This window comes from Carlito syrichta, unplaced genomic scaffold (genome assembly GCF_000164805.1).
Source record: "Carlito syrichta isolate Samal-C Ts95f unplaced genomic scaffold, Tarsius_syrichta-2.0.1 Scaffold302518, whole genome shotgun sequence".
In the NCBI taxonomy this organism is placed as follows: domain Eukaryota; kingdom Metazoa; phylum Chordata; class Mammalia; order Primates; family Tarsiidae; genus Carlito; species Carlito syrichta.
In genome coordinates this window covers 1,256,238-1,270,067 of record NW_007246614.1, presented here as the reverse complement: position 1 = coordinate 1,270,067, position 13,830 = coordinate 1,256,238, and the positions used below count along the sequence as shown (strand labels likewise).

Sequence of the window (13,830 nt, the reverse complement as noted above, 5' to 3'; positions counted from 1 at the left end):
GCAGGATCTGTGCCACATTTACAAAGCAATTCTGGAGGTGCCCTGGCTGGGCTGGATGGGAGAGGGTGAGATTTGCCTGCTCTGGATGAATTTAGATGCTAATGGGGAAGACAAATGAAAAACACCAAAAGCTGTCATTGAGAACCAATCTATAAACCTCTGTCAAATGGAAAGAATGTTTAGAGTCAACCCTAACATAATTAAGTTCCTCTCATTTTCTATCATATCTTTCTAAAGTCCTTCTAAAATTCTCTATCAAAGACATGGAGGTTTGTGCACATTTTGCATTCCTTCTTGCCTAGGTTTGCAGATCTCTGTGGTTATACTAGAACTGGGGGGTAGCAAAAAATGCATTTTTAGTTATTTGCTAAGATACAGGCTTTACATAACACCTAAGTTACGGGTGCCATGCATAGCTGTATTATCTTGATATGCTTGGCTGTGCTGAACAGCACTTAGTTGTGAGCTTCAATGGAGGAATAATTTAAGATTTCAAGAAACCCCTGAAGAGCATCAGCTTCAAAGTAGAAGTTAAGGCTGCATTTCCAGTCCTAACTCTCAGATCTCTTTTGATAACATCCCAGATGTACATAATAACATATGGGTTGTCATGGTGATGGAGGAGGGAAGGCTGGAGCTGTAGAAACCCTTCTTGTGATAAAACTGAGCTTTTGCATGACCTACTCCTGAAAGGCCAGGCAGGGTAGACAAGTGGTCAAATACTGGCTTGCAAGATTTGAGAGTCAGACCCATTTCTATATTTGCCACTCTTTTGATGAGACCTCAAGGGACTACTAAAAGGGTGGGTTCAGCAAAGAAGAAGGGTGTTTACAGAGGAGGAAGCGAAAAGGCTTCTAGTTGTAATAACTGCAACAGCCCGAGAAACACAAGAAATATCATAAAATAATGATCCTAAAGTCATAGATGTAAGATAATGTACCTATGTGCTAGCACTTTATAAGAGCAGAGGAAAGACTGTCTAAATGCTAATTCAACAAAGGGGTCTTGAAAGAAGGTACATTTTTTTTTTTGAGTTGGAGTCTCACTCTGTCGCCCAGACTGGAGTACAGTGGCCGCTCCTGGCCACCGCAGCCTCACCTGCTGGGCTCCGGCTATCCTTCCGCCTCAGCCTTCCGAGTAGCCGGAATTACAGGCATGCGCTACCACGCCTGGCTGATTTTTTGATTTATTGTAGAGATGAGGTCTCTCTGCCCAGGTGGGTCTCGAACCCGCGGGCTCAGGCAATCCACTCACCTCAGCCTCCCAAAGGCACGGGATTACAGGCTGAGCCACCAAGCCCGGCTAGAAGGTACATTTTGAATCAGGGAAAGGTAGAAAAATACTAGGAACAAACGGGAAGAGAAGGGATGAGGTACGAGCAAAGGAAAAGGGGGGAGATTTCCATGTGTGGTTACCTGTAAGGCCACTAAACAGTCTTCACCAATTGTAAAATGACTTGGTAGCAATAAGGTTGACCTGACAGAGGAAGTTGTCTGGGGAATAAATGACCCACCTGGGAAGTTGGGCCATAAAAAGAGGAAAAGGTAGATGGAGGCAGCAGCCCAAGGATGAGTGACTAAGGCAGGGAGGAAGGGAGAGGAGGGTGATGAAAAAGCTCCAGGAAGGGGAACGCCAACACAGCATGCCACATGGGGGTGGGAAGAGTCTCTACGGAATGGAGGTGGAGGGCTGTCTAATTTAAATTGGCAAAACTTGAAAACCATCATGTTTCTTCTATCAGGAACTTTATAATGAAACAGCTCCCGTGCAAAGAAGGGACAGATTCTGGTCTAAACAGAGCTGTTGTCTAGGAACCTGGCTTGCTTCAGGGTAATCACATGATGCTAACCAGAGTCCAGTTTTCACGGAACTGAGGTTACACAAAAGGGGAGGAGATGAAGGTCATGACACTGCACACCAAGAGGGGAAGGGACAGAATCCTTGGGACTTTATCCTCAAGGACCCTCAAAGAAAGAGTCAGCAATCACCTCTTCTGAAAACAATCAGATACCCACTGACCACAGGGATATAGTCAAATTCCTAGTGGCCCTTGTCTGTGACTCATGCAGCTCTGGAAATAAGTGATGCAAAGTCCATTCCCCCTTGAGTCATCACAACGTTCTCATTTACACGATCATAGGCTTTTATTCCCATAAGACTAGTCCTGTAAGGTTGACCACTTAGCAACAGAAGACAAAGGTATGTAAATAATTCTCCAAGGTCAAATCTCTAAATGTGGTCTACAGTAAACAGTCCTCTCACTTGTTCAGTCTGATTTAAATTCTTTACAGGTTAGATACTAATATCTGTATCTCTTTACATAATCACAGTATCGATAATCAAAACAGATATTTCAGAATCAAACTGAGATTCAGAAACATACTTGACAGATAATGGAGACTCAGAAGTGTGGCCTCTTCCAAGTCATGCTCAGATGATAAGCCCATGGAAAAATGTTGACAGAGTGATATTGGGAGGGGATTGTGTCTGAAGTTGTTACCCTGCCCTCCTTGGGCTGGGCACAGAAAGGAGTTCCAGCTATCACCCTCACAGTCACCTTCCTCTCCATAAACCTAATTGGGCCATACCCTCCTAATCTGCCATATCCTAAAATATGAATGAAGTAGGCCTTTCTATCTAGATGGCATCAAGTGGTCAGCTGGCTGGTCTGAACAACAGGTTTTGCCAACAGATTTGGCCAATGTTGTGATCTTTTAACACAGCTCCTAGCTAGCTCATAATCCTTGGCCTTGTACCTTAGTCAGAGGCATCTCATAGAAACCAACAAACAAATACAGAATACATAAGTAAAAATGAAAAAACCCCAGCAAAATATTTTGCAGATAGCTTTTATTTTTTTCTTAAATGTAGCACATTAGGATGCAAATTTATTTTAATGTTTTTATTTATTTATTTATTGTAGAGATGAGGTCTTACCAAGTTGCCCAGGTCTTGAACTCACAGGCTCAGGCAATCCACTCGCCTAGGCCTTCCAAAGTGCTGGAATTACATGCTGAGCCACCGAGCCCAGCCAGGATGTAAATTTATGTGTGTGTTTCTGTCTCTCTGGTTCTAAGGTGCTCTACTGAAACATCTAGAACTTTAAGCTAAACATTCCAGCACGTTCACTATTGTACCCTCTGTGGCCGGCCCAGAGAAGGAACTCAACAAATCAATAAGCCCAGCTGAATGCATAAGCGAAACTTCTGAAGACAGGAAACTTTTTGAAGTCTGGTTCATCTTTATATTCCCAGAGTCTATTTTTTTTTTTTTGAGTTGCAGTCTCACTCTGTCACCCAGACTGGAGTGCAGTGGCCGCTTCCAGCCACCGCAGCCTCAACCTGCTGGGCTCCAGTGATCCTTCCGCCTCAGCCTTCCAAGTAGCCGGAATCACAGACATGCGCTACCATGCCCAGCTGATTTTTTTATTTATTGTAGAGATGAAGTCTCGCTGCCCAGGTGGGTCTCGAACCCGCGGGCTCAGGTAATCCACTCACCTCAGTCTCCCAAAGGCGCGGGATCACAGGCTGAGCCACCGAGACCGATTCCCAGAGTCTATTTTTAAAGTGCTCACAAAATCTCCAGAGCTGGAGTCAAACATGAATTTCTATTTCCAACTTTCAATACAAATGATGGATTTCTGTAGTATCAGTCTACTTGACTTTAGATGCTGGGTCCTGTCCACGTTTAAATGACCTGAGAAATCTCTAACATGACAAAAGTATTAAGTACTTTGGCTAAACCTTTCTATCATGCTTCCCAGAAGCAGGGGAGCAAACTTTTACCCTAAGGTTAGAGAAGGTTGCCAGACTAAAGTCCCCAGTAATAGGGCAGTGTTGGGTGTGAACATTCCTGAGAAACTTCATTCATGCTTATTTAGTTTACAAGGCCCCAGTCTTTCTTTCCTTTCCCTCCCTCTCTTTTCTTCCTTTTTGTTTTTTTTTGAGTTGGAGTCTCACTCTGTCTCCCAGACTGGAGTGCAGTGGCCGTTCCCTGCCAAGGCTCCGGCGATCCTTCCGCCTCAGCCTTCCAAGTAGCTGGAATTACAGGCATGTGCTACCATGCCCGACTGATTTTTTGATTTATTGTAGAGATGAGGTCTCGCCAAGTTGACCAGGCAGGTCTCAAACCCGCGGGCTCAGGCAATCCACTCACCTCAGCCTCCCAAAGGCACAGGATTACAGGCTGAGCCACCGAGCCCAGCTTCTCTTCCTTTTTTTTTTTTTTTTAAAAATCAGAGTCTCACTCTGTCTCCCAGGCTGGAATACAGTGTCATCATCACAGTTCACTGCATCCACGACCTCCTGTGCTCAGGTGATCCTTCTGCCTCACCCTTTCAAGTAGCTGGAACTACAGGCATGTGCCATCACGCCTGGCTAATTTTTTTACTCTCTTGTAGAGATAAGGTCTCTTTGTGTTGCCTAGACTGGTCTCAAACTCCTGGGTTCAAGCAATCTGCTTGCCTCAGCCTTTCTAAATTCTGGGCTTATAGGTGTGAACCACTGCACTCAGCTTCTCAATCTTTCTTACTAGAAAGATATAACAAATTCCAAGCTAGTATCTTGACTAGTTCAAACTGAGACTTGTATAGCTTGGATATATTATGGAGGTCAGAAGGGGAAAGCCTGGGTCTAACATAAGAGTTCTAGATACATGTCTAAGCATGGAAAAACCATCCCATCACCCTGAATCAGACTTCCTCAGCTGTGAGACTCATATAATGATACCTAGCTTACAGGACTGATTTAAGTCCCAGTGAGGGGAGAGATATTTAAGGAGTGCTATACCTCGGTCTGAAATGCCCTCTCTCCCTGCTCATTATCCTCCTGGTAAGCACCTCATTCTCCTTTGTCACAGGGCCATTTCTCTGGTAAGCTTCCTCATGGCTTTCAGGGAGGGTTGAATTCCTTCCCCTCCTGCTCCTACAGCCTCTACTGTAAAATCTCCACATTAGGATAAATATTTATGTGTGTGTATCTGTCTCTCTGTGCTAGTTCTACCTTGCCCTGTAACAACAGAGGAAGAACCCTCTTCCAACCTGCCTGAACCGACCTCAAGAGAAACAGAAAAGCAACACGTCAGAGACAGATTCTGAAGATGGAAGTGACCGGAAGTTTTACATTTTCTATAAAGTGTTTTGTGTTTTGAAAGTTTCTTGCTGAAGCTCCATCTGTATCCCCTTTCTCCACCTGGAAATCTCATTTTATTAAAAATATTGTGGGGCATGTTTTATTTTCAAACTGTGTAACTACCTGTAAAATACCTGAAAGTAGTTCTCCTGAAACATCTAGAACTTTAAGCTAAATATTTTTGGCTTGAACATTGTCATACCCTCCGTGACTGTCTAGAGGAGGGACTTGATGAATCAATAAACCTGGCTGAATGAACAAGTAAAGACAGGAAACTTCTTGAAGTCTGGTTCATCTTTATATTCCCAGAGCCTAGCATCATGCTTGGTACTAACAGGCACTTGATAAATGTTTATTTTTGTGTGAATGGCATGTAAATTAATTACCTAATTAAATCACCCAGAAGACATAAAGAAAGACTCAAATGTCAATATTATCTATTCCATGCTTCGGCTCTGAAAGACTGGTTTCTCGTGATATGCTGAGAATTGGTCACTACTGATACAGAGATTCCTGTGCTTCATGCTGTTCCCCTGAAGAGGAATAGATTTTTACATAGATCTTTCCATTAACTCAAAAGTGAACCTATTCCTTATTGCCAGGCATCCAGGATGCCTTCTTTGCCCATCTTTCCAAACAGCTAGTGAAGCAGTTAATCTGCTTTTAATGCTGCAGTTCAGAGACCTCGAGTGTGGTCTTTGAATGAGGTGTGACTGAATTTAGTTTCAACAGAGGCAGAATAAGAATTAGGACTTGCTTTCGATCCAGTGGACCAGCTCTCTGTGTATCGCGTGACATAGGTCACAGATCTCAGCAGGACATCTGGGATGTCTCTCAGTGGAGAGATCGCACAGGGGTGTTTTCGTACCTGGCCTAGTTGTAATTCTTTGCGTAGCTTCAGGATATACTGAAGTATTTGGAAAAATAAAAGCTGCACCCCCTGCAGACAAAAGGAAAAACAAAACATGTGAAGGTCTTTTGTTGTGGTTGCTGGTCTCAACATCAGTGCCAACTCTATCTTGCCCTGTGACAACAGAGGAAGAGATCTCCTCCAACCTGCCTGAACAGACCTCGAGAGAAATGGACAAGCAACGCATCAGAGACAGATTCTGAAGATGGAAGTGAACTGGAAGCTTTACGGACCCCTGTGCCCCATTTTCCATAGTGTTTTGTGTTTTGATTTTATAGCTTCTTGCTGAAGCCCCATCTGTGTCCCTTTCCTCCCCCTGGAAATCTCATTTTATTAAAAATATTCTATGGGGCATGTTTTAGTTTTCAAACTGTATAAATACCTGTAAAATGTTTTACAGAGCTCTTGGAAAGCAGTACCAAAGAATTACAAGTATTTAGCCTAAGAGTATATGGATCTTATTAAAAATTAATCCATATCTCTATTCAAATGCATGTTTTCCCTTTCTCTCTTTCTCATATTATTAGCTGAGAAAATTCCCTTTTCACAGTTCAGTCTTTTTGGAATTTGTTGTTCTGTTCATTGATTGTTTCCATGTTTAACAATAGCAAAATTAATGAATTTGGAAGTTTCTTGAAACTTTCACCCCACTGTTAACAAATCCCTAAATGAATGTGAAATTATTAGAAAATGTGTGGTGTAGCTTAAAGGTGTTTCCTAAGAAGCAGAAATTACTTTGTCTAAGTTATTTATTTCTGGCCACAAGGTCATTAATAGGCCAATATGTGCAACCTGAAAAAGTACACTACCGACTTGAATTGGTTTAATTTCAGATTAAGAGCACACTGTTTTGAATGCAGAAGACACTGAGATAAACCAGCAATTCATTGTAATACTTAAATGGGGACTTACTTACATTGTAATACTTTAAAATAAAATGGTACCTGTTTGGAAAATTGATGTATTTTTACGTGAGGACTGACCATGAATTGACTGGCTTACTTGCAAGGGGTTAATCTAAGATTTCTAGTACTTGCTGTTTCCCTCCCTAACCCGGGTGGTTATGGAGGGTCCCTGGAGTTAACAGAGTGGGGTGAGCAGCCGGTGGCCATGCTTCCAGGGCTGTCTCCATCAGAATGAAGGAGATGGATGTGAACCAGGAGCACATTCATCCACAGAAAATCCAGCCTTTACTACGAGCGGGGACGAGGGAGGAAGGTTAGCCAGGATGAAGCAGTGTTAAACCCTACTTAGGCTCAGGCAAAGTAAATACGTAAAATGTAGCATCAGTGGTTAGAGACAGAAAAGCAGGCTTTTGGTGAGTGACTAATTTCATATCCTCTACAACTATAATGGCGTTCCCCTTTGAACAAAACCTCATAAAATATAGCAGACATCTCCCCCTGCTGCCTTTTGCTAATGTACAAAGTCTGCACAAGAACATCCAATCAAGATAAATAAAATGGCCTAAAACTGTATCAGAAAGGAAAAATAAAACTCCAATTCATCCTAGTAAACATTCCTTTCAAAATAAAAATGGAATAAAAAAGGAGACTTCTAAGAGTCCCTTTATATGGAACATACATTTAGTGTCTACAGGATCAGCACAGAGTATATATTGGGACTAATAGAAGAAGACTATGATCCGGTGAATGTGAGCTAAAGGCAAATTTGGCACATCTCCTGGTTAAAAGGAATCTTTTGACAATTAAAGGAACGGGGGAAGTGTTCAGAAACCAAAGGCCTTCACCTGCCTTTAGGCTGCGGTACCTCCTAAGTGTTAAGAAGTATCCCTCAACCATCCACCTCTGTGTTCTGCCTTCCTGATATGATGGGTGTCACCATAAAACATGCAACCTGCAGATAAGACCCTATGCTTGTGCTGGGGGTGAGGGGGGGCAGCATTACCTGTGTTTCTAGCATGCATTAACCGTGGAGAGTTTTGTAAGGCTTTATCAACATCATCTGAAGTCAAATGTGGAAGAGGAGCTACAAAACAAAACAAAAAGCAACATCAAAATGAAAAAAAGAGAGTTACCTTTCTTCAAAAATAACAAAAAAAAAAAAAAGGAAAGAAAGAAAGAAAAACATTCTCCCCACTCCCACCCTAACATAACAGGCAGCTTGGAAATATCTCCATCAACCTGTTGTTCCTTGTTAGAGTGTTAAATCCCACATGGGGGCCCATCTTTAACTCAGGGAAGAAGGGGTTGGGAAGCCAGGCAAAGCAATAGAGGAGAATTACTCTACCTCACTGTCACACTACTTCTACCACTTCCTTCTAACCATGCTTAATGTTTTAAAGAATAAAGCATGCAGCAAACCTTGTGGATTCATGCCTCTAATCGCCAGTATGCCATTCCCATTCTATCAGGTTAAGCCGGATCTCATGACACAGAGTGAAAACTTCCCTTGTTTTGCATTCAGGTTGGATATAAAGGCAGGGTTGGCTGAGCTTTAGGGAGGACAGACCCTGTAATTCCCATCAAGGACCCTTTCCATAATGTCTCTTTCAACTTGGGGTATCATGGAGACTAATTAATGTGCTTCCTTTCTCTCTGACATTCCATTTTCTCGTTGCAGGACCCTGGAGGAGGTCACAGAGTAATAAAGGGACATTTTGGCTTCTCCTTAATATGTTGACTACATCTCACCAGGTGATGTTGCTGGCTCATTGTGTCCCCAAGACATCGCGTACTAAGCATGTGGTTTCCTGGGACCCTACATGGGAATTGGGCAAGGGCTGGAACATGCTGTTGACACACTTGTTTGAACCCTTGGAAGCTTAGGTTAATAAGAATCATGGCAACAGTGATCTACACTTTGAGGAAGGGACCAGCTTACTCTCTCTGAGGTAGTGGAGATGTGAGAGAAGGATCTCCGCATTGTAGCTTGGGGTGAGCCTCTGGAAGTCGTCCTTGGTCATCTTGCATAGTTCCTTCCCATCAATATTCTGGAATAATAAGATGTCGACGTCTGGAAGGCCGTATTCTTTCACTGCCCACTCCAGCCACTGCCGGACATGGTCTGTACTCCATAGCGTAGGATCTGAAAGGGGTAGATACAAATTCAATCAGCTCCTGAAGATGTATGTCTGGGGGCAGAGGCCCATCCAGGGGTGATTTCCCGCCCACCACGCTTTCCAGTCTCCTCCCACGTTTCAACCCTCCTGACTCCTCCAAAGAGAATGTCTGAGGGAAAGGCAAAAATTGACACATCCATAGAGTATTGTCTTTAAAGTGAATTTTTCTGGAAGTTTAGGATTATTCACACCATGTGTGCCCTTTGTTGCTCAGATAATCTAAAGTTTCCGGTAGGCATGGGGTTTTTAAAATTCTTTCTTTCCCATTCATTTTTATTTATTCATTTAAAAATAAGTAAGAATAAAAGGAAATTTCCTTTCCTTAACAAAGCTACTGGTGTATTTATATGGAAATAAGAGTTAGCAACACATATCAGGAAGGTGCTAATTACAGATCACAAAAATAGTGATAACAGTATTTGTACAAAATACTAAAAAGTACTGACCCCAGAATTGGAAATAAAGTATAAGTGCATCCAAATCTTACCCCTCCCATGAGCTAGCATTCCTAACAGAGTTGTCAGTTAGATTTTTCCTGTAGGGTACTTGGTTTTGCAAACAACTGGCACCTGCAGGAGCAGGGCAGCGCGTGGCTTTCACATTCTATAGCTGTAGAGCACAAATACCCCACAGGCTGCAGGCCATGTTGTCACACTTCACTGCCACCCTATCTGTGGGACACAGAGGGCAAGACCTGGGGAGAAGGAGCAGGTGATTCCCAACAGAAATACCAGCTGGGAACTCCCATGATAAACACTCTCAGGTGAGGGGTCTGCAGAATGTTGCTCCCTTAGTCCCTGGGCACTGAGAGACACCTGGGCAGGAAGCTGGGGCCCTGAGTTCTAATCACACTATCTTTCAACTTGCTGGACCTAGCTGGGTGCTGCTTCTCTTTTCTGGGTCTATTTCATATGTGAAATGAGAGTTTTAATCTACAGTCCTCTAGACAAGCCATTGGAGGTCAGGCATGCCAGGAAGTCCTGATCCTCTTGAAAGAAAAAAAATCTGGTGGGGGCAAGTTGCCCCTTTGAGTTACTTTTTTGCTAATACTTTTAGAGTCTTATTTAGTTCCATTCCTATTTTAGGCTACTCAAGAATGACGCATGTAGAATGCTGTTCGAATATATTTTAGGTTTACAGAAGTAAATTGCAATAATGAGGAGAAACAGTCATACTACCAGAGTTATCTTCCTTTCCTTCCCTCCTTCCTTCCTCTCTCCCTCTCGTTTTCCTCCTTCCCTTCTTATTCCTCCTTCCCTACCTGCCTCCTTTCTCCTTCCTACTACCTTTCTCCATCTCTCCTTCCCTCCAAATTTCTCTTTCCCTCCCTTTCTTTTCTGTGTCATAGAAGAAAAAGGACATTGCAAATCCAATGGAATCGCACCCCCACCCCATCATTCCATTCCTCTTGTGGAAACTCTAGAAATAAGAAGTAACCACTATCCTGACATTAATACATTTGCCATATCAACTGTATACCTTGTTTTGTGTTTTTAAAGTTAACATAAGTGATATCTGATTTGCCACTGGCACTCAATGTTATATTTTCAAAATGCAGTCATGTTAATTCACATAGATATATTCAATCATGAAGCTGCTCTTAGGCCTCCATTGTATGAATATTCACGATTTATTTGGTGATCATCCCACGCCTATCTCTTTGCCTTTGCATTGGGCCACAGCCTGGGCTCCACATTGGAATCACCTGGGGACAGTGCAAACTAGTGCTACCTGATCTACCCCAGGGATATTCTGGTTTAATTAGGCTGGAGGACAGCTGGCATCACAGTTGTTAAAAGCTCCCTCAGGTGACTATTCTGATATTCAGCCAGGGTTCAGACCAACTACCCCAGGCCTCACTACTCAAACTGTGGTCTGACATCTAACAGCATTGGTATCACCTGGTAACTAATTATAAATGCAGACTCTTGGGCCCCACCCCAGACCTGTTGAATCCAAATCTGCAATTTCACAAGATCCTCACATGAAACTTGAGAACTCGCTGGCCTATGTTGAGTATCTAGATGTGGAATTTCTCGGTTATAGGACACGAGCCTCTTCAATTTGACCAGTAGATACTAGATTACAACAAATATTATAGCAAACTCTTCATCAACAATCAGTGCACAGAAACTGAAAACAAAAGGGAACTCTGCAAAGAGAATGTCAACAAAAACTCAAATGTCAGTGGTGACAGAAAGGTGTGCATATTTCTTTGCAATCCAAACACATGGAAACACTTAGTCTGTGAAAATTGAATGTAGAGATGGATGTTTAATGTTCAGCACATTGAAGTTCAGGTGGCTCTTGTCATTGGATCAAGATTTGGCTTTCAGGGATAACATATTTCTTCTTTTCACGGAATATCAAGATACAAAAACAGATCAGATGGAGATCTTAGGACAACCTTAACTCAAGTTTTCTTTATCCTTGGTTCAGTGCAGATGACAGCACAGCCCTCAAGACAGAAGACCTGCCTTCTCAACCCTACCCAAGTCATTCCCTATAAGTTCACTCATTCGGTATTAGCCAAACCCTTCTTGTGTTTTGTTTTGCTTTTAACAACATGGGAGGACTATTGTTGGTGCAACTACTGCACTTTCTAAAAATTAGTTCAAGCTGGGAATCGATTTTCTTCTCTTAAATGGTGGAACTACATAGTCTCAAAATGATACATAAACATCAAACAAAAACCGGAAAGTCTCTGGGTTCTTCTTAAAATGCTGAAATGACATCTTGGGAAGACAGCTAAAAAGAGAAGTCTTATCTCTTTGTTGCCCCTTGATGTGGCCCTTAGAAGGTGTTCCTCAGTAAGCCAAGAGTTGTCCTGGCCCATTCAGTTCTCTTTTAAGGGACTCATACACAAGACCCAGAGACCGACTCCTCAATCTGCATTGTCCTTACCTCTAAAATTCTCACTTTGAGTTGATAAGAGCCTATTCTAGAGTTCTACTGATACGACTATAAATCACTATAACCTTTCTGACGAAGATTCCAACAATACATCTCAAATGTCTTTAAAAGTGTGCAAAGTTCCCTGGCTTAAAAATTCCACTTCTAGAAATTTACCCTAAGGAAATAATAGAGGATGTGCGCAATGATTTATTTTTAAGGATGTTCTTTGTAGTGTTGTTTATAACAGCAAAACATTGGAAACACCCTAAATGCCCAGCAAAAAAGGAACCAGTTAAGTTTTGGTACATTTAGGAATGTTCCTGTGATATTTAGAAACCTAAAAAATCACATTGTTGAAATATATTTATTAATATGAAAAACTGTTCAAAGTAGATTAAATTTAAAAGTTTCGAAATGTTATTGCAATGTAATTGTACTCTATAAAGATATATAAATATCTGCCTAGAATGAAATTGTGAGGGATATGTAGTCAAATGTTAATTGTTGTCTCTGGGGAAAAGAAGATAGGGAATGCTAAATTTTTCTTTTACTAAATCATATTTTCTCCTTTTTCCACAATAAACATATAATATTTGGGTCAAAATTATTTATGAAAAATATATTTTCTATTTTTCCAAATCAAAACAAGGTCTTACAAAGGATTAATTAAATATATACAAGGGAGAACCCCCTCAAAATACAGAATTTAGCCGGGTTCGGTGCTCAGCCTGTAATCCCGTGCTTTGGGAGGCTGAGGTGAGTGGATTGCCTGAGGCCGCGGGTTCGAGACCCGCCTGGGAAACTTGGCGAGACCTCATCTCTACAATAATTGAAAAAATTAGCCAAGCATGGTAGCGCGCGCCTGTAGTTCCAGCTACTTGGAAGGCTGAGGCAGAAGGATCGCCGGAGCCCAGCAGATCGAGGTTGCGGTGGCTGGGAGCGGCCACTGCACTACAGTCTGGGCGACAGAGTGAGACTCCAACTCAAAAAAAAAAAAAAAAATACAGAATTTATTTATAATAAATTGTATATTTGTTCTTACATGTTCAAACTTCAGTCACCTTCCAAACATTCTCAATTTAGTGCAATATACCTATTGAGATGCTTTTTCCACTGCTCAAAACAGTTTTTAAATTTGTCAATTTTGATACCTTTTAGTGCTTCAACCATTTTTGTTTCACCTCTTCCACATCAATAAAACATTTCCCTTTCAGAACTTTTCTCATTCAGAGAAACAAAGTTGCTCAGGGTGAAACAAAACAAAGTCTTTCAGTGGTTGGGGAGAGGGTCATTGGGGTCATGGGGGTTATGCTATTTTTGGGGGGGGGGAAACTGAACACACAGTTCTGTGTGAGCAGGTGTACTCATGAATCACCCATCATGAAATGGGCAAACATGTTGAAAGAATCTCCAAAAATATTTCATTGAAGTTGAACCTAGCCTCTCATAACGTTAGCTGGTACATTGATGCCAATGGGTTCCTAGAACATTTATCTAGCAGTGGAAGTTTGTATCACAAGGGGCCGGCTCTCTGAAAAATAATTCAAAATTTTTTTTGGTCCCCCTTGTATACTGCATGTATATATTTAAGTGATAGATAGATGGATACATTTTTTTTTTTTTTTTTTGAGTTGGAGTACCACTCTGTCGCCCAGACTGGAGCGCAGTGGCCCCTCCCGGCCGCCGCAGCCTCGACCTGCTGGACTTCGGCGATCCTTCCACCTCAACCTTCCAAGTAGCTGGTACTACAGGTGCACGCTACCACGTCCAGCTAATTTTTGATTTATTGTAGAGATGAGGTCTCGCCAAGTTGC

The 13,830-nt window shown here is 42.1% G+C and overlaps 1 protein-coding gene across 5 annotated transcripts in view; it reads right to left on the bottom strand.

Moving 5' to 3' along the window:
* ERG (ERG, ETS transcription factor) overlaps positions 1–13,830 on the bottom strand; it is a 295,512-nt gene that overhangs the window by 15,816 nt on the left and 265,866 nt on the right. For 3 of the 5 annotated variants that reach the window (XM_008056777.2, XM_008056778.1, XM_008056780.1), the window contains 3 exons: positions 8,884–9,087; positions 7,948–8,028; positions 5,998–6,069 (listed from right to left, as the gene is read on the bottom strand). In XM_008056777.2, the coding sequence (XP_008054968.1) occupies positions 5,998–6,069; positions 7,948–8,028; positions 8,884–9,087 (357 nt within the window). The remainder of the gene's footprint in view (positions 1–5,997; positions 6,070–7,947; positions 8,029–8,883; positions 9,088–13,830) is intronic. The other 2 variants (XM_008056781.2, XM_021711713.1) reach the window with 1 other exon arrangement.